The sequence below is a fragment of the Accipiter gentilis genome, chromosome 25, assembly GCF_929443795.1.
Source record: "Accipiter gentilis chromosome 25, bAccGen1.1, whole genome shotgun sequence".
NCBI classification, from domain to species: domain Eukaryota; kingdom Metazoa; phylum Chordata; class Aves; order Accipitriformes; family Accipitridae; genus Astur; species Astur gentilis.
This window is the reverse complement of record NC_064904.1, coordinates 20,307,806-20,325,191: the sequence shown is the minus strand read 5'-3', so window position 1 is coordinate 20,325,191 and position 17,386 is coordinate 20,307,806. Positions and strand designations below refer to the sequence as shown.

Genomic DNA, 17,386 nt, shown 5'->3' with positions numbered 1-17,386 from the left:
CCTCAATCCCTCTGGAAAACAGCCTGGGATCGCTTCAGGTGGGCTCCGTGGCTGCCCGCCGTGTCCTGTCTCCGGTTCCTCCGGACGGCAAGAATCGCCGCTGGGAGCGGACAACGCAACACCTCTTCCTCTTCCTCCTGCCTTGAGGGTTTTCCCTGCCCAGTTCTGCAAAACTAAACCGCGCGAAGCAGAAAAGCAAGAGAACCCTACGGGCCGGCCGGGCCACGCGTGACCCAGGCGCCCCGACTGTCGGGACCGAGCGGCACCAGGTTCCACGCCGAACAAAAGCCTCCGGCGGCTCACCAAAGATTTAGGAACTGACCCAAACTGCACGTGTGCAACATGGAAAAAAACCCCTAACCCAGGAACGTGACCCATCTTCTGGTTTTTCACAGGGCAAATCGAAAGATTATTGTCCCGGCGGAAAACCTGGGCATGGTTTCCCCGCCAGTAGTTGCCAGACGGAGCAGACAGGGCTTCGGTGCGTAGAGCGGGTATTTCACGTTTGGGACCTGTCCTCCAACGCAGGTGGAAATTGCAGCCACGCAAATGGTGCCATGCAAAGCGCTCCGAGAGCTGCCAAGAGCAGAGCCCTGGGTGGCTTTGGGCAGCCTGAGACCTCCGGCACTGCTCTTTTGGAAGTCGGGAGCCGGGATGCAGCTGGCGAGCGGCTCTGCCCTCGTCTCCGGAGCCCGTCCCCGGGCGGTGGGTGTCCTCTGGCCCTGGGGTTTTTCCCTCCCCGCCCCCCGGTGCAGGACTTACAGGCTGGGTTTTACTTGCTGCAGGGAGGATGCAATTTCCCGCATCTCCGGTGTCCTGGGCACGTTCCTTCTCTGGAAGGGACGAGCATCGTTTTGAGACATAAATGCACTTAATGCAGTGCATTAGCATTTTTTTTCCTTTAGCCCTGGACTCGAGCCGGCGATGAGCTCAGAGGCCTCACATTGAAAACCTCTCCTGAGGCACTCTGAGAAAACATAGAGCAGGCACCTATATCCCAACAGCGAGCCCTTCTCAGGCCCCTGGGAGAACTGTCCATGCCTTTCCTTCGGAAATGGCCCCGGCACCGCTCATTCCTTAGCGTTTGCCCCTATTTCTGGAAGAAAGCCCCCCCCAATGGATTTTAAAGTTGCCAGCACTGCATCACAACAGTGCTGGGCTGTTCCACTTCTTGACACCTTGTGATTTCTATCATTTTATCTTTCTTCCCCACCTGGTCCTTGCTACCATCTCTCATCCTGGATGGGTCTCCAGGCAGGGGCTGGTGTTGGGGATGCAGCGGCTTGTCCCCCTAGGGAGATGCTGCTCTCTATCCAGCCTAAGTAATTCCTCCCTCCAGCTGGATGCCATCCCTCCTTCCTTACATCCCAGCTCCCCGGCATCCAAGACCATCCCTCAGCCCCCCCAAACTCCCCGACGGGGACAGTAAAGGGATGTGAAGTGCATGGCGGTGGCCCGCACCGCCGGGGACAAGATGGGAACCGAAGCCAGGGGCTGTGGCGGCGCAGAGATGCTCTGGGAAGCTCTGCCCTTCTCTCGTAAAAGTCCTTTATTAGAACAGCAAACATGACACTTCTCTTCAGTACAGCGGCTGTATGCAGCTATCATCGCGGTACAGGGGGACGACGTCTTACAATCACTGGGAGTCTAATAAGCACCATGAACATCCTAAAGAACGGGGGATAACGGCTGAGAGAGGAGCCCCGGGTGAGCCGGCCACGGGGGCTCGTCAGGAATTCACCAAAGAGCTGCTCGGCGTTGTCCCGCAACACGGCTCTCCTGCAGCTGAGAGAAACTCCTCGGTGTAAGTCAACAAGATAGCACCCATCCAATAAATTAGGTAAACTTAATACTAGAGCAACAAGGGACCGAATGGGACCGTCCTAGAGGAGGGCACGCTGGAAGGGAATGGTCTATTTACACTGGTCTTTCTGCTGGACCGGTACTCCCGTAGCATCCCACCCGACCCCGGATCGATGAGCCGCAGCTCTCCGGCCAGGCTGGACACGCTGGCACCCACCCGGCAGCGACACCGCTGCCTCCCCCAGCCTCGCCGGCCACGCCGGGAGAAGGCGAGGGACCGAAAAGCGAAGCGTGGGGACATGCGCATGCAGGCGCCCTCGGCACGGGAACGGGGGACTGGCACCGGGCACGGCGCCCACGACCTCCCGCTCCTCTCCTGCCTCTGAATTACCAGAAAGTCAGGGTAGGGAGTGGAAGCTGACGGGAACTGCTGCCGGCAGCAGGTGCTGGCAGGGCAGCGGGCGCGTATTCCTGAGTGCGTGGCAGGGCTGTGGCCAGCTCTCCTTCCTCCCCATCCCCATCCCCATCCCCATCCCCACTCTCATCCCCATCCCCATCCTCATCCCCATCTCCATCTCCATGCCCATCCCCATCCCCATCTCCATCTCCATCCCCATCCCTGTCCCCATCCTCATCCCCATCTCCATCCCCGGGCTCCCCGTCAGACCCTCACTGCAGAATGAATTCTCCGGTGAACGGAAGGACACTATCAGTTAGTATTTAAGGCTAGGCTTTATACGGCAACTATAAAAAAATAAACGCTAATCTCCAAAGAGCCGGGCGAGGGCTCTCCGGTGTATGGCTGTGGCGCGCGTGCCGGCGCCGGGCTGTGGGGAGCCGGGGGAGAGCACCGGGAGCACGGAGCACCCGGGGACAGGGCAGCCGCCCCTCTGCCCCACCGCTGCACCCCACAGAAACGCCTCAGGGGGACAAGGGACAGGGCTGGGTGTTTTGGTAAGGGCACGGAGACTGACTGGTAATCCAGGACCCACCGCTACGCATCACAGAGGGCACTCTGCAAGAAAGGCCACGGGGGAAAGAAATATCCTGCAAAGTAATGGGGCTGGCGTGGGCGACAGCTTTCCCGTGGCGGGGATCCCTCCTCGGTCCCTCCGGCCGACCCCCCCGGCGCAGCGTGGGAGGGGAAAGCACTCTGCCAAACGAGACAAAACTGCCCCCCTCCCCGAAACCCCGACTCAAATCAATAAAACCAAACCTAAAAGCGGACACAGAGGAACATCTCAGGCTACCTAGGTACTTCATCAGCCAAAAAGAGCTAAACAGCGAAGCGCGCACACACACAGGACAGTGCGGGAGGGTGGAGACCAGAGACGGCCAAAAGCCGGGTTCTTCCTTCCCGCTTTGCCTCCCCGTCTCCGGCCGGCGGCCGAGCAGGGACCCGGCGGCTCGGCAGCCGGCCTCGTCCCGCAGGAGGGAACGGGCTGGCTCCTCTCGTCTCGAGAAGAGGCAGCCGGCTCCGGGAGCATCCTCACGGCATGGCCGAGCGCGAAGCGTAGAATTCGGGGACCGGCAGACCGGTGTGCAGCGTCACCTGCAATGAAGAGATTACGGGGCTCACCTGCATCCCTCCGTGCCTGGCGGGATAGCCCATGGCACGGCAGCCGGCACGTTGTCCCCGGGGAGGGCAGGAGCAGCGCCCGGGGAGAGGCAGGATGCGGCCAGAGACGTTGCCCATCGCTCCTCCTGCCCCACTGCACCGGGGGCCTGGGGTGGGTGGGAAAGGCCATCACCAGGACCATGGTGGTGGCTCCATCTTGCTGCTTCATGACTTGTTTGCACTGCCAGGATCCCCTACACAGCTCCAGCGTGAAGTACCAGGGGTGCCAAGCCCCAACCATTCCCAGCCGGCTGCAGACAAATCCAACAGCCAGCTGTCGGAGAGGGGGGACACGGCAGCAGTTGGGTTTTTCTGCAGATGGGATGGACAAAAAGGGTATGGAGGGGCCTGAAGGACACTGAAGCTGCTCGGTACAGAAGGAGACCCCTGAGAAGCCCCCGAACCAAGCACGGGCTGTACAGCGGAGGGGACGTGGCCGATTGCCGGTGGGAGGAAGGACCTTTGCGGTGGAGAAGCTGAGCAGCAGCGGGATAGTGGGGCAAGGCCATGCTACGGCTTAGGGGGATGCTCAAGTGCAACCTATAACGGTCTCTTCCAACCCAAACCATTCTATAAAAATGGGAGCTAGGTCTCCGCCAGGCATCGTCCGGGGATGGGGAGAGATGCAGCAGAGACTGCAACATAGGGACAAAGGGAAAACGAAAGAAATATCAGGGACCCGATGCTCACTGTGTCCAGGAAAACCCTGGTCCGTAAGGGATACGGGCAGGCTCCGCCTGTACAGATGGAGCAGGCAAGGGGCCAGGTCCTGCAAATACCCACAGAGGCACCGAGGAGCTGCACAGGGACAATTCAGTTCCCTCCACAAATGCTTTAATTTGGGAGGAAAGCACAATTCCTTCTTTTATTGGAACAGCAGCATTTTCTCCTTCAGATACAGATTTAGAAAAAACTTTGTCTAAAATACAATTATTTCCCTCCTAATTAGAGTCGTTTTTAATTACTCACACACGTTTGAAGAAGGATAATGAATGCCTTGGGTTTATTAGCAGCCTTTTATCAGCATCCCACGGGACTTCTCTGTTGTCAGGGGATTTAAGCTCTGCCTTGCCCAGAGAACTGTCAGAAAGCAGAGGGGCTCTAGAAACACGCTCGTCTTTCAGGGCTGTGTAGAAGATTGTGGTAGGAATTAAACCCATCACAAAGCAGGTCGGTTTTTACCACACCAAATTAATACAGCAGCCTCTGAAAACAGGGCAGACAAGATGCGCTTCTTTAATGTTTCCTAATTAAACACCGGGACACTCTGGCAGGGATGCTCCTGGGGTTTGCCATGGTACCGACCAACCTCTGCTCCTGGTCTGCTAGGAGTCTTTCCAGTCTTTCCAGCTCTAGTGTTGCTGGAAAACTGTCACTGCCTTGGTACTGGAGCACAGCACACCCTGGATCCCAATGGACAACATAGCAGAGCATGCCCTAATGCATTGATCCCTAATTTCCAGAGGCCACGCGGTGCCTCTGCCCTTGCACAGAGGTGATGCCTTTGAGATCCACTGCGGAAGACCGTGCCAAAATACTCGACACCCTGAGGTCATCTGTTATGTGCAACGTGTCCTAGGATGTGCCCGGGCACTTGTGCAGTGCTGGAGGTGCAAGCGGTGGCAGAGTGGATGTGCCAAAGCCAGGCTTGGTGAACACGGGGGACTTGTCGGGGGAGAGGATAGCAGGGATGAGATTCGTGAGAAGAAAAATGAAAAGATGAAAATACCGGCTAGGCCCAGGGAGCCACCGCTTGGTGATGTTCAGGAGAACTGAGAGCTTGGGAGAGAGGGAGAGAAGAAGGGTTTGAAACTCCCCAGGGGAAAACAGGCTTTAAAAGGTGCCCTTCTCCCTGGTAATGCTCCTATCTGGGTCCCGGGAGAGCTCTAAGAGCTGGTGAGGCTCTTGTGGGGTAGTATGACGAAACGGAGTTGTCAAACCCCATCGACCAGGGAGGGCTGGAGAACGCTGGTGCTTCAGCAGCCTTGATGGAGAAACCTGGAGCGGGGAGACGGATGCAGCAGCTGCATCTGCAGGAAGGCCCGTTCTGATTTTAGAGACTCGCGGGTGGTTTAGGGTGTAAGTTTAGCTCTTTCCAAGCCACCCCCGTTGCAGGAGAGCCCTCCCCACTCCACAAAGTCCCCATGCTGCTGAGCATCGACACACACTGCAGTGACAGCGGCATTAGAGGGAGCCTGCCAGCAAGCTCAGCCGCAGGGTACGCCGCTGCGGTGCTCCAGAGAGCACGGTCAAAGCACGTACCTGCACGTTCCTGTTGAGGCTGACGGCGGGGAAGAAGAGGCCCTCCAGGTTCTCGAAGGCGACAGGCCCTTGCTGGTCCTCGTTGATGGAGAACGTCAAGGTCCTCCTGGTCAAATCCAGCAGTACTCCCACCGTGGCGCCTTTCGTTATCCCACCCTCGGTTCTGCGGGGGCGAGAAGAAGATCAGAGCATCTCTGTGGCTTAATGTCCCTTGTGCTCCCGGCTCATGGTTCGGGGCATAGACCTCAAGGGCCGATGATGCTGAACTTCACAGCTCACCCAGGAGCCGGGCCATGACCTGCACCCATCCCAGCCACGCTCACAAGCCCCTGGGCACCTTCTTCTCAAGCCTCCCACAGAGGTGCCCTCCGCTTGCCGTGACGTCCCCGAGGCCAAAGCTCCCTACGTGAGCAGCCACAGCAACACAACCACGGGGGAAAGCAAGTGGACCTGGGGAGCAAAGCTGCAGACCCATCAGGGAACCTGCTGCCCGTCAGGGAACGGTCTTTGAGGCTGCAGGAAGGTGACTCCAGGCTCACCTCCTGCGAGCTTCGAAGCCCCCAGCCCCACTGTCCCACGGGGAAAGCGAGCAATAGCCGTGGCACGGGGATAAAGGCAAACACCGTTTTCTCGTTGCACGAGTTGCAAGGCTTTGGGTGTTAACGGGAAGGCAGCGGTGCCACGCGTGCTCGGGGGAAGAGTCGGCACGGAAAGAGTCGCAGTAGGCAGGGGAGGAATATTGGAGCAGTATTGGAACCAGGGAGGCAGGGACTGTCCTTCGCTTGGGATGAAGGCACGTCCTCTAATAGAGGCAATTAGGAGCGACGTCGCCCTTCCCGTGGACGCCTGTGGGTGACGCTGGAAAAGCCACGGGCTCTTACTTGGACTGTGGCTGGGCTGTGGTCTCTGGGAGGAAGACCCTGTTCCAGACCACGTACCTGTTGGTGTGCGAATTGTTGTGCATGAACCAGCTCCGGTTATTGTCCACGTACATGGCCCAGGCCTTGTCGTCCTTGCCCAGCATGGCATCCTTCAGGACATCAATGCGTGCCACGCCAAAGGCCGGGTCAGGGTGGTTATCGTAACGATCGATTGACAGCTCCCAGTAATGGAGCCCTTTGGAAAAGCCCGTTTTCCCCAGCACAACCCTGTCATCATAGCTGTTGCAGGTGACAGTCAGGTTGTCATTAGAAAAGATGATGTCAGCATGGGCAGAGGCAGGATCGAAAGAAAACCAAGCAACTGGAACACACAAACAACATCAGGTTAGTCCGGCGGGAGCGCAGCCGTCGGGCGACCGAGCCACGTGGAGCGGGCGCGAAAACAGCGCATGCTGCATGCAGGGCCGACACGTCGCACGAAGGCACGGCGGGGGCTCGGGCTGCTGCCCACCGAGGCGGCGGTAAGAAGCGGGCAGGCAGCGGCACAGCGGCGGGGGGGGGGTCTGCTGGCTCACGGAGGGCACCTTCCCTCGCGGAGGGATGCTTTGAGCTCGTGCGGCTGCAGCCTGCCAGCGTGGCTGAGGTTTTTATGGCCGGGATTCGGATGAGTTTTGCTCTCGCTGCTCCCCGGTGTCTGTCTTTCTCCGTTCCCCTCCCACCGTCTAGTCTGTCTCAGCTCACGAGCCCGCAGGATCCTCGCGATCTCCTAAAGTTTGGCCCTAGCAGAAGGAGACGTGCGATCCCGGCCAGGTCTCCAGGCTCTGGCTAACGTAACTTACTCTTACGACTAAGGGTTATTCATGCAAGCAACAGTTTGCAGGGTCTGGCTCAGCGTGGGAAGGGGACTGAGGGTGAGCAGATAAACTGTGTGTGTATTTGAGGGCTGGCAGTCCTGGGAACCAAAAGCACATACAAAGGTCTACACTGACAGAGATGCTACGTCACACCGAGAAACCTCCCTGCGGAGCAACCGGCCACAGGTAAGACAAGAGCTAGCTCATGGGAAGGCTGGAAAATGCCCCAAAACCTCCACGACTCGGTACGGCAGCTGGTTTAAATGCACGGGACTTGGTTACTGCAAATCTGACAGATACAGTGTCACGTCCTCGACAAGACAGAGGCACGGGGTTTCACAAGCCACCAGCCCGGTTCCCCAGGTGGTTTTCTCCAGCGGTCACTGAAACATTGAACTGATACATCCACAAAACACTCTCACGCCTGCAGGAGTAAATACGGCTTGAAAAATAAAACACTCCGGTGAGATTTATTCATCGATTTATTGGATCGTTTCACAAGACAGCTCACATGCACGCGGGTGCCCCACTTTCGCAACTTGACGGAGGCAATTCCGTACCTGCCACCATTTTTTTAATGTCAACTGTGGTCATTCCCAAGGAAAGGCATGCAGGAGAGAAAACAGCACGTAAAGTTGGGTAAAGAAAGGAACGAGAAACAATCCCTGCTTGCCTGCTTCTCCAGCGAGCGCACGGACCTTTCAGCGTTTTGCGTAAAGGTGGGGAGAGACGGAGCGAGGATGGGCGCAGGCCGGCCGGCACGGTGTGCGAGCTTCCCGAGGAGGGAATCCCGCAGGGCTGGGCACGGGGCTCCTTCTCCCGGGGGAATGAACGGGCCCGACCTTGCAGGCAGGCTGAAGGGGACAGGCAAGCAGCTACCACCAGCACTCGCTCCAATTAGCTGCAGAGGGGCTAATCACCTCCTCGGCATTTGGCCCACGTTCGAGTGCCCTTAATGAGCTGGAATATGTATTGCTTTGAGCAGGACGATCAGTTCTTAATTACAAGAACGCTTCCAGGGCACTGACTTCGGGCTTCTCTTTAAAATCATATGGAGGAAAAACTTAAAAAGCTTTTGCATCATATGGCAATCACCGTTCCTCCTCCAAATTTGCCTACTGCCGTGACATCCGACAGTGCCCTGCAAGCAGGGTATGTGCAAGAAATGCTGCTCGGTTGCCAAAGAGAAGTTAAAGATTAAAAAAAAAAAAAAAAAAAAAAGACAAAAGGATTAGCAACATGGAGTAGGTGCCAGTTAATTGTAATAAATATACTTGCCTAATTGAGAGTAAGGCGTTCCTTGTGTTTCAAAATTGCATCCTATAAAAAGATACTACATTTCACACATCACAGCTAAGAAACAACAACCGCCTGAAAAACACTCACGAGCATTTAACCATTAACTAAGCATCCAGCCAGCCACGGGAGGCCTGATTCATTAAAAGCCAGAGAGCGTGGGGAGGGGTCGCAAATACGATCCGCGAGTTTAAGTGTGGACCGTTGGCCGTTTTGGTGAGTCTCACCTCTGGGAAGTGTGGAGTATCTGCTCTTTCACTGCCAGATCCCATCCCAGCCTTTGAGAGCATCAAATCTGATTGCTAACTGCTCGGGATGCCAAATCATTGGACTTCCCTCCAGAAAAGAGGCAGGAAATTTTAGCCTTGGCGGAATATCTTGGCCGCTTGGTAAGTATTCTCTAGACTGACTCTCGGTTGAGTCACTTAAAAAAAACCCCACTCCTTGGAGGACAGGGACTGACGAAAGAACAGCCACTGGTGTGTCCAGTGAATAGGGACCACCGAGCCCTCCCCGGCCGTGTGTACGATCTGGGCAGGAGCGGAGCAGAAGGGGGGGTCCCTGGGGGAAGATGCCTGGTCTCAGACCCCCGCTAGCACCCAAAGGGCACCGGGCTGTAGCTTCGACCGCAGCTGCCTGGTTATGATGCTTCGGGGTGCCCTTCATCCTCCTGTGACTGGGCTGTGCCTGACCGCTGGCTGCAAACATCTCCCGGGAGCCAGGGACTGATCCAGGAGCTCGTCCTCGCCAGGAGGAGAGGGCAACATGAAGCCCCACGTTGGCACCGCATGGGACGGCATTCATGAAGGGTGCTGCATTTTAAGGAAACCCCTGTCTAGCTCTGTGACTGGTTTTCACCTGTGAGTGTTTTTCTGGCAAGGAAGCAGGCTTTTCACCTCGCTGACATGCGTGTTGGTGGGAAAGCATCTGGCCGCAGTTGCGCTCCGTGCCATGCTGCTGGCGAGTGCCAAGCAGCACCTCCCGAGGCTGTTTTAATGAATCGCGCCCCGTGCCCCTACTCAAAAAGTGGTTTTCAAGGTCTCTGCACATCGCTGCGATACAAGTTCACCTGCGTGTGAAACAGCACGGACACACGGGCATGTTCAGGACCCCGTTTTGCCTCGCCCCACCACCCCAAACCCTGGCTGCAGAGTTCTGTACTGCGCACACAAGTATTGCTCGTGGCCATCGCGGTGCATCTAGGTACACTGGACACAAAGTAAGAAACGTCCGTAACAAAACAGAGTTCAAGCCATTAGCGCACAGCAGTACGATGAGAAAAAAAACATAAAAAGCACAAAGAAAAGAAAGTTGCAGGGCCCCCGGTTATTCTGGCAAGGGTCATGCTGCAGCATTCCTCATTCCGGGTTATGGGATGGAAATCAAACAATCGGGGGCCCCCATTCTTCCTGGGCTTACACCAGAGCTGTGAATTACTCCATTGGAGCCCATGGAGTGGTGTAAATCCAGAGTGGCGGAAGAATCGGGGCCCAGGATCTTTAGCAACGGAAGATGTGCAAAGACTGGTTAGAAAACAGCTCTGGGAGATGCACTGTGCCTGCGGCTCCTTTGCTGGCTGCCCGATACCGTCACTCATTCTGCCTGTACTGCCTACGTCCCAGCGTAGCCCGCGAGGACCGGGTGCAAGGAGGCAAGCAAAGCGCTTGTGAGTGCTGCCAGACGAGCAAGGTATCACGGGAGTGGTTTCCTCTGCTCTGCAGAAAACAAGACTTTGATACGATCACGTCTGGTTTTGCAAAAGCCGAGCCCGCTGCTCAAAGCTGAGCGGACAAGAGCCCACATCTTCGGGGTCTTAAGAAGCCAGACTGCAAGGGGTCTGTGAGCTGGCCTTAGCTAGACCTTGCTTGCATCTAGACTTGCATCTTTCTGAAGAGGGGTCTAGATTTAATTCAGTGAACTGATTTCACAGAACAAATCTCACAGCAGAGGCTGCATTTTCTGATTGTATAGGGAAAGCAAACCATCGAGACGTCCCCACGGGTTTTTCCCAGGGAGGGTCTGTTCTTCTGACTGCCCCTAGACACAAGATCAATGCAAACTAGAGATGAGGGATCTGCTCTGCCGGCTGGCTGTGCGAAATCGTTCAGCCATGCCGGCCCTGCCAAGAACAGCACCCACGTAAGGAGTTACTGTGCTGCTTCGTCACCCCACGCCTGAAACTGCCCATGCTGGTACGTACAGATGAAAACACCACGAGAACTATGCCACTGAAACTCCCTCCGCGGCAGGAGCAGGCCACTGACAAACAGAAGGAGTTCCCCCTGCCATCCGCATGTCATGGGAAAAACAAACACAACGGAACAAAACAAACAAATACTTTGGAGATGCCCAGAAGCACAGACCAAGAGGAAATGCCAGAGGCAGTCAGCTCACCGGCTGAATTCAGGGACTGTAAAGAAGAATGCAAGCTCAGCTGGTGGGCCGAAGATCTTAGCTCAAAGTAGGATCTCCCCGGGAAGCTGGGTTGTAGATTAAGGGTGGAGGAGAAAGGACTCATTCTACGAAGCTGCGATCTTTCCAAAGGCACTGGAAAAGGGAGGGTCTGTTCTTCTGACTGCGTGTCTAAACGTAAGATCAATGCAAACTAGAGATCAGAAATCGGGTCTGCTGGACGGTGTCACTCCATCGCCCGAGACCAGACCTCGGACCCGAGCACAGATGCTTCGGCACGCATGGACCCTGCTTTGCTGCAGCGAGTGTGCGTACAGTGCGTGGAGCAGAGATGTCTGGCGCTGTGCCACCCAGCGAGACCCTTCAGGAAAGCCTTGCCTCTGACAGCATCAGCAATAAACTTATTTTCATCTTCCAGAATGTTCCCATGTCATCATGACAAATTCAATATGCTTTTTCTTTAAAGTGAGTCCTGCACCTCTTCACAGTAATGCACCTAAAAAAATTCACAAGTTACCATGCACACCTCCCATTGTTCTTTAATAAATCTCATACCTTTTTGTGCACAATAATTAGTGGCGTAAAAACTAGTTGGTTGGTAACACTGAAAGGCATTTTGCAGGACTGTACTAAGCTATATTACCCTAAGTACCACCAAGCACCCACCTTACTCAAAGGTTGTTCGGGATGTTGTGTTCTTGGTATCCCTTTGTACCTGTCAAAACACATCTGAGCCTTACAGTAAGAATTTAACTCATGTGATTCACAGCAAAATGTCAGAGTAGAGGGAACCTCTCAGGTCATTGGTTTCCGTTCCCCGCTACCACAAATGGTTTTCTTCTGCAGTTTCTTCCCTAGCCTTGTCAAGGGATATGTTAACATGAAATTGTAGGATCCACCATCCTCCACACATTCAAATCAGATAAACTCCTGGACACTGTATCCCCAGCCTTCCTGTCTCAGCTGTAAATATGGATCGAGCTGGAAATCACATTAAAACAGATAAAAGGAAGCATTTCTTTGCACAGTGGATTGTAACTTCTGCAACTTGCTGCTGCGCGAGGCTGTGGAAGCAAAGAGTGTCAGTGGGTTCAGGCACGGATTAGATAAATTATTGCACAACAGGTCAATAAATGGAGCTCAAGGTTAGGGAGGGACGTGCCCTCTAACATCTACCAAGAGTGAGAGGAACTACTACCCGGGCTGATGGCTCTCCCTAACTAGCATCTTATGTTCCTATAGCTCCTTGCAGCGTATCTCCCCTTGTGTTGTTCACCCCTTTCCAAAAGCTGCCGGTTAAAAAGCCCTGGTTGTTGCTGCAGGTCACTCCACGGCTGGTAAGGAACTTCAAGCTGGGGCCCAGATGAGGAACTGGGCTTGTAAGAAGATAAAAGCTTCTGGTGCTTGACTAGGCTGGGGAAGGGCTCTCAGGCTGTGGTGCCCAAGCCCCTTTGCCACATCCCCAGGGTGCCAGAGGCGGCCGGGAGTGGCTGCTGGTGGTGTTGGCAGAGTCCGTCAAGTTTGGGAACCCGTAGGAGGGGATGGCGGGACACAGAGTGTGACAAGCCAGGTGTTCCTCCCTGATCCTCTGCTCCTAGGCTGGTGTCTCACCAAAGAGACAAGAAGCCAAAAGCAGGTTTGCCTTGAAAGTCTGTGCCTAAAACTGGAGACTCAGAGCAGCTGAGAGAAGGGGGAGCGGAGACACGGCTCTTCCCCCGTGCTGGCTCTCAGCGCATGGCTGCAGGCAGCACATGCCCAGGAAAGAGTGGCTGAAGGCACGAAGCAGCCCAATGGAAGGGCCAAGGTGTGGGTAAATAGACCTGGGGAAGGGTGAAAATGGAGCCACAGGTTTTGGCAGGAGGGAGGTCGAACCTCTGCACCAGCCAGGAGCGCAGATCTGGGCCTGGGGAGCAGGCAGGGACAGTCCCCTCCAGCACTGCCGAGCATCTCTTCTCCATCTCCACCTGGGGCCAGTTGGTCCTTCATCCCACCATCCAGCTTGCTGGACAGCCCACGGAAAGAAACAACACTGGAAGGACTCAGAAGCCGTTTCAGAAATCCTTGTAGAGAAAAGCAGCTCAGCAGCCAGCTCACCTGCAGAATCTAATCCCACTATAACGGGGAAGTCTCCTCCTCTGTTCCTTGCCACCGTGGATTAGGTGCCTGTTCCTGGGAGCAGCCATTTGCATCCCACCATGACCAGTAGACCAGAGCCAGGGCCTTCTGCAAAGCCTCTCAGAAGCTGCTCTTGCCACAGCCATGAATGCACCAAGGAACCACCCGCCCTGGGTAGGGTGAAAATGGGACTGTGCCAGGAGGAAAACAGACCGGATCCCAAAGAAGTCAGCAGGAGACTGGCCAGAGGCTGGAAAATCTGCTGGATGAGGAAAGACCAAGAGAACTGGGGCTGCCCAGCCCAGGGAGAAGGAGACCGGAGGGAGACCCGAGGTCTGCCAGGGGTGAGGACAGCCGAGCAGTCCTGCCACCGGCCCAGCTTTTTAAGCTGCCTGTGCCTTGGGACAGGGTCACCTTGCAAACTTTCTTCCAGACTGATTTCCAAGCCTACAGCTGAACTTCATTCACGTGCTGAAGAAACAGAGAGGTTAAGGCAGGGTCCACATCGCAGTGCCCTGGAGCCTGCAGTGATGGTCCTGGGAGGCACTGGTTAAGACATGACAGGGCAAGAGGCTGTGAAACAGCCTGACATCAGCTAGGGAGAGGACACAGTTCACGTTAAGGACCTTGGCAGCCCTTGCTGCCATTTGGCTGTCCTGGTGATGAGGATCTTCATCCCTGGGAAGCCCCAGAGGGCCCAGCATGTGGGAAGGGCTTCAGACCTTCTCCCAGCCCGGAGCCACCTGGCCCTGCTAGTGGCACCAAGCACCAGCTTTGAAGGGTGAACTGCAATTTCCTCAGCTGGAAAACGTAGTTTCCTTTGGGAAAAGCAGGAGAAGACTGTAAGCTGGGAAGGTGCTTTGCAGCTTGCTGTGGGCTCGCATGTGTGCTGACTTCCCATGGGACATTCCTATCGGTGCTGGCTGGCTCGCCTTGGCTGTTCGGCTGGGCAGGACCACGGAGGCATGCCTGCAGAGGCCCAGACACAATTTTACCCTCTTCTCATCCTTGTTCTCTTCAGATGCTGAGACCCTGCAAGACATTTCACTGCCCACTAGGCCACAGAAGACAGAAGAAAGACTCCAGTTAACTTCCGCAGGCTGTGGGTAAGGATTTTGTGTGCCAGGACTAGCAGCCTCTAAGCAGAACTTCTCAGAACCACTTACACCAGGACAGCCTTGTTCAGAGAGATGTTCTTTTCATATCAAGCCCATCTCTTCTTTTGTCCCTTCTTCCTGCACAAACACTTTGGAGCAAGCTGCAGAGCATGGCTGAAAGGAAAAGCTAAGCCTACATCAGACCAAATAGTACTTGCAAGGCCTGATGCTGCTGTAAAAGCCAGAAATAAAAGCCTAAATGGAGAGCCGTGATGTGCAAGGTGGCTCTATTCAACAAATCACTCGGATATCCAGAAGCTGCAGAGAGATGTAATTTATTTCACTTGGAGTCCAAAAAGCTCAGACAGCCTCTAAGAGCAGAAAATGCTCCAGGCCCATTTGACTTTTTCTCCTTTCTTTCGTGTTGGAATAAGAAATGCAAAAGCCCATTCAGTGAAAAGGCTGAATGCAGTAAACTTTCAGCCGATGCTCAGAAGACTGAAATGTCTGTTTGCTGGCGCAGACCAAGGCACCAGCCCCAAGAACAGCCTTGGCCTGCTGGGACCATGAGCAACTATTTTCTCCCAGGGTCCTTCATATTCTGGAGCTGCTCAATAGGTGAGCTTGGCTCAACAGTGAAAACACCTGTGAGAAGAAAGCAGAGCTGGAAAGATCATAGGGACTCCCCTGCAAACTCCTGGCTCGGACAACTTAAAGCCCAGCTGGTTTTGGTTAGGAAACTGTCTCAAATGGGTCTTACAAGACACAAATGTGATGAGAAGCCAAAGCTCTGCTGTCTCCTGCAAAGGCTGGTGAAGCCAGGGAGTGAAGTGGGTGAGAACTGTTGACCTTCAGGCTTTGGGAATGGTCCTGGCCACCCCTCTGTGGGGCTGGATCTGGGTTGTCCCATCCCTGGATCTCCAGAGGAACGCTGCAGCTTCCTTGATGATGATGTCCAGCTTCGCAAACATGCACGTAGCTCTCAGACAGACGTGCCAAGGCCTTTGTGGCCTGTGATTTGAGTTTTTTGCCTCTTGTATGAGAAAGGTTTATCACAGGTTTGCTCCCCACTCCACCTGTCACACATGAGTCCTATTCCTTGCCAGCCTGTCCTGCCCACACATTCAAACCTGGCACGTGTCCTTTCCGAACTGGAACAGTTATGTCCTGCAGATGAGTGCAGGCAAGCAAGTGAAAACACTCTGCATAACCTTACTCTGCTTCTATCTGTAAATCAGTTTTCAGCAGAAAACCCTTTTTTCTCCTTGCTCAAAGCCACCAGAGATGCTCTGTGGCAAGAAGGCTCCCGCCTTCCTTCTGCCCCACCAGCAGCCCCATGAGCTGCGTTTGCTCCCTCCTGACCCCAGACTGTGTCTGCTGGCAGCAGCTGGGGCTGCAGGACCACACTGCTGCTCTTGAGCCAGCTGACAGCCAGGTCTGGTAATGCTGCCACAAAACAAAATCTTCCTGTGGCTTGGGAAAGGGAGATTTTAGTCTGGGATTAAGGAAAAGGGATTCCACTGAGCGTGGAAAACTCCCAAGGAGGGGTTTCTTGCCTGGCAGCAAGGCTACGGGGCAGCAGACGTGCTGGTGGGGGCTGATTCCTTCCTTCATGGCTCCATCGCCCGCTGCTTCTGACTCCCACCTTGTTTCTTGGAGCTAGCCTTATGACTCTCCACCTGCATGTCAGAAGCGAACCAATTTTCCACGACGGATTAAGTGCCTGGTGTGATAAATGTACTTAAAGTTGGGCGGGGAGACTCTTCTGCAACCTGCAAGGGAGTATTTAATAGTCTAACTGAGCGCCTGCCAGTGTGGGGGTGATGCAGATGATGCCGGTGTGGTTGGCTGTACACCCTGTGGGTCTGTAAGGACACTTGTGCAGCTCCACGGTCCCTCTGCTCTCTGTCATAGACTGCCAGGGGCTGAAGGAGATGTCGTGTGGTCATGGCATTGTGCAGCGATGCACAGCCCTTAGTGTCTCAGGAGCAATGTTGACAGTGTTGTTTTGGTTTAAATGGAATTAACGAAAACGTCTGAGCTTCCCTTTGTGCAATACAAACCCTGCTGCAACCAAATTTTCAATACCTTTCTGCAGGATGCCTCTCACTGTACCTCCCCAAAGAACATCTTCCGCAAAGGAAAGGGGTGAGAGGGAAATTCTGGCACTGTTCAAGGCTCCTGACATAACCCTTCCCCTCCCACCAGCGCTGGCTTTCCTGCAGTGATTGCTGAGGTACTGGAGGACCAGCGGAGCGGTTCCCTGTATTGCAATGCTAAGCTTGGGTGTGCTGGACGGGCCCCACGCGTGCGTGTGAGCAGTGTCTGAGCGTGTCGGGCTGGAGCTGTTGCAACGCCTTACCCTCAGATGTCTGGAGGACCAAGGTCTTGCTGTAGGGGCTGACTCCGGTTTTGTTGAAGGCTTTGACACGTGCGCTGTACGTGCTGTTGAAGTGAAGCCCGTCCACCGTGCACATGGTCTCCTTGCCCACGTACACCTCCTGCAAAGCAAGCACAATTAGTGCCCAGACCACCGAGTCCCTGGGGTGGGAGAACAGCTCCCTGGGGTTTTGATGCACAGGGTTCAGCCCTGCTCTGCTACCTGGCGCAGACTTAGGAGCACTGGATATGGCTAAAGCAGGAAAAAAAAAAGGCTATGATTTGTTCCTTGACAATACTTTGGGCTGCATAAAAACAAGCGTGACCAGCAGGTTGAGGGAGGTGATTCTGCCCCTCTACTCTGCTCTGGTGTGACCCCACCTGCAGTACTGCATCCAGCTCTGGGGTCCCCAACGCAAGAAGGACATGGACCTGTTGAAGCAAGTCCAGAGGGGGGCCACAAAAATGATCAGAGAGATGGAACACGTCTGCTATGAGGACAGGCTGAGAGAGTTGGGGTTGTTCAGCCTGGAGAAGAGAAGGCTCCAGGCAGACCTTATAGCAGCCTGCCAGTACTTAAAGGGGACTTCTAAGAAAGATGGGGACAGACTTTTTAGTAGGGCTTTTAACGATAGGACAAGGTGTAATGGTATTAAACTAAAAGAGGGT

The 17,386-nt window shown here is 54.8% G+C and overlaps 1 protein-coding gene across 7 annotated transcripts in view; it reads right to left on the bottom strand.

Moving 5' to 3' along the window:
* Positions 1–3,243: 3,243 nt before the first annotated feature.
* Positions 3,244–17,386, bottom strand: part of TRIM9 (tripartite motif containing 9) — a 69,380-nt gene continuing 55,237 nt past the window's right edge. For 2 of the 7 annotated variants that reach the window (XM_049828960.1, XM_049828962.1), the window contains exons 7-13: positions 16,701–16,839; positions 11,109–11,297; positions 8,697–8,738; positions 7,979–8,002; positions 6,622–6,925; positions 5,684–5,846; positions 3,244–3,355 (exon numbers count right to left, since the gene is read on the bottom strand). In XM_049828960.1, the coding sequence (XP_049684917.1) occupies positions 3,293–3,355; positions 5,684–5,846; positions 6,622–6,925; positions 7,979–8,002; positions 8,697–8,738; positions 11,109–11,297; positions 16,701–16,839 (924 nt within the window). In that variant the 3' untranslated portion in view covers positions 3,244–3,292. Of the gene's footprint in view, positions 3,356–5,683; positions 5,847–6,621; positions 6,926–7,978; positions 8,003–8,696; positions 8,739–11,108; positions 11,842–16,700; positions 16,840–17,386 lie in introns of those variants that run through there. The other 5 variants (XM_049828965.1, XM_049828966.1, XM_049828963.1 and 2 more) reach the window with 4 other exon arrangements.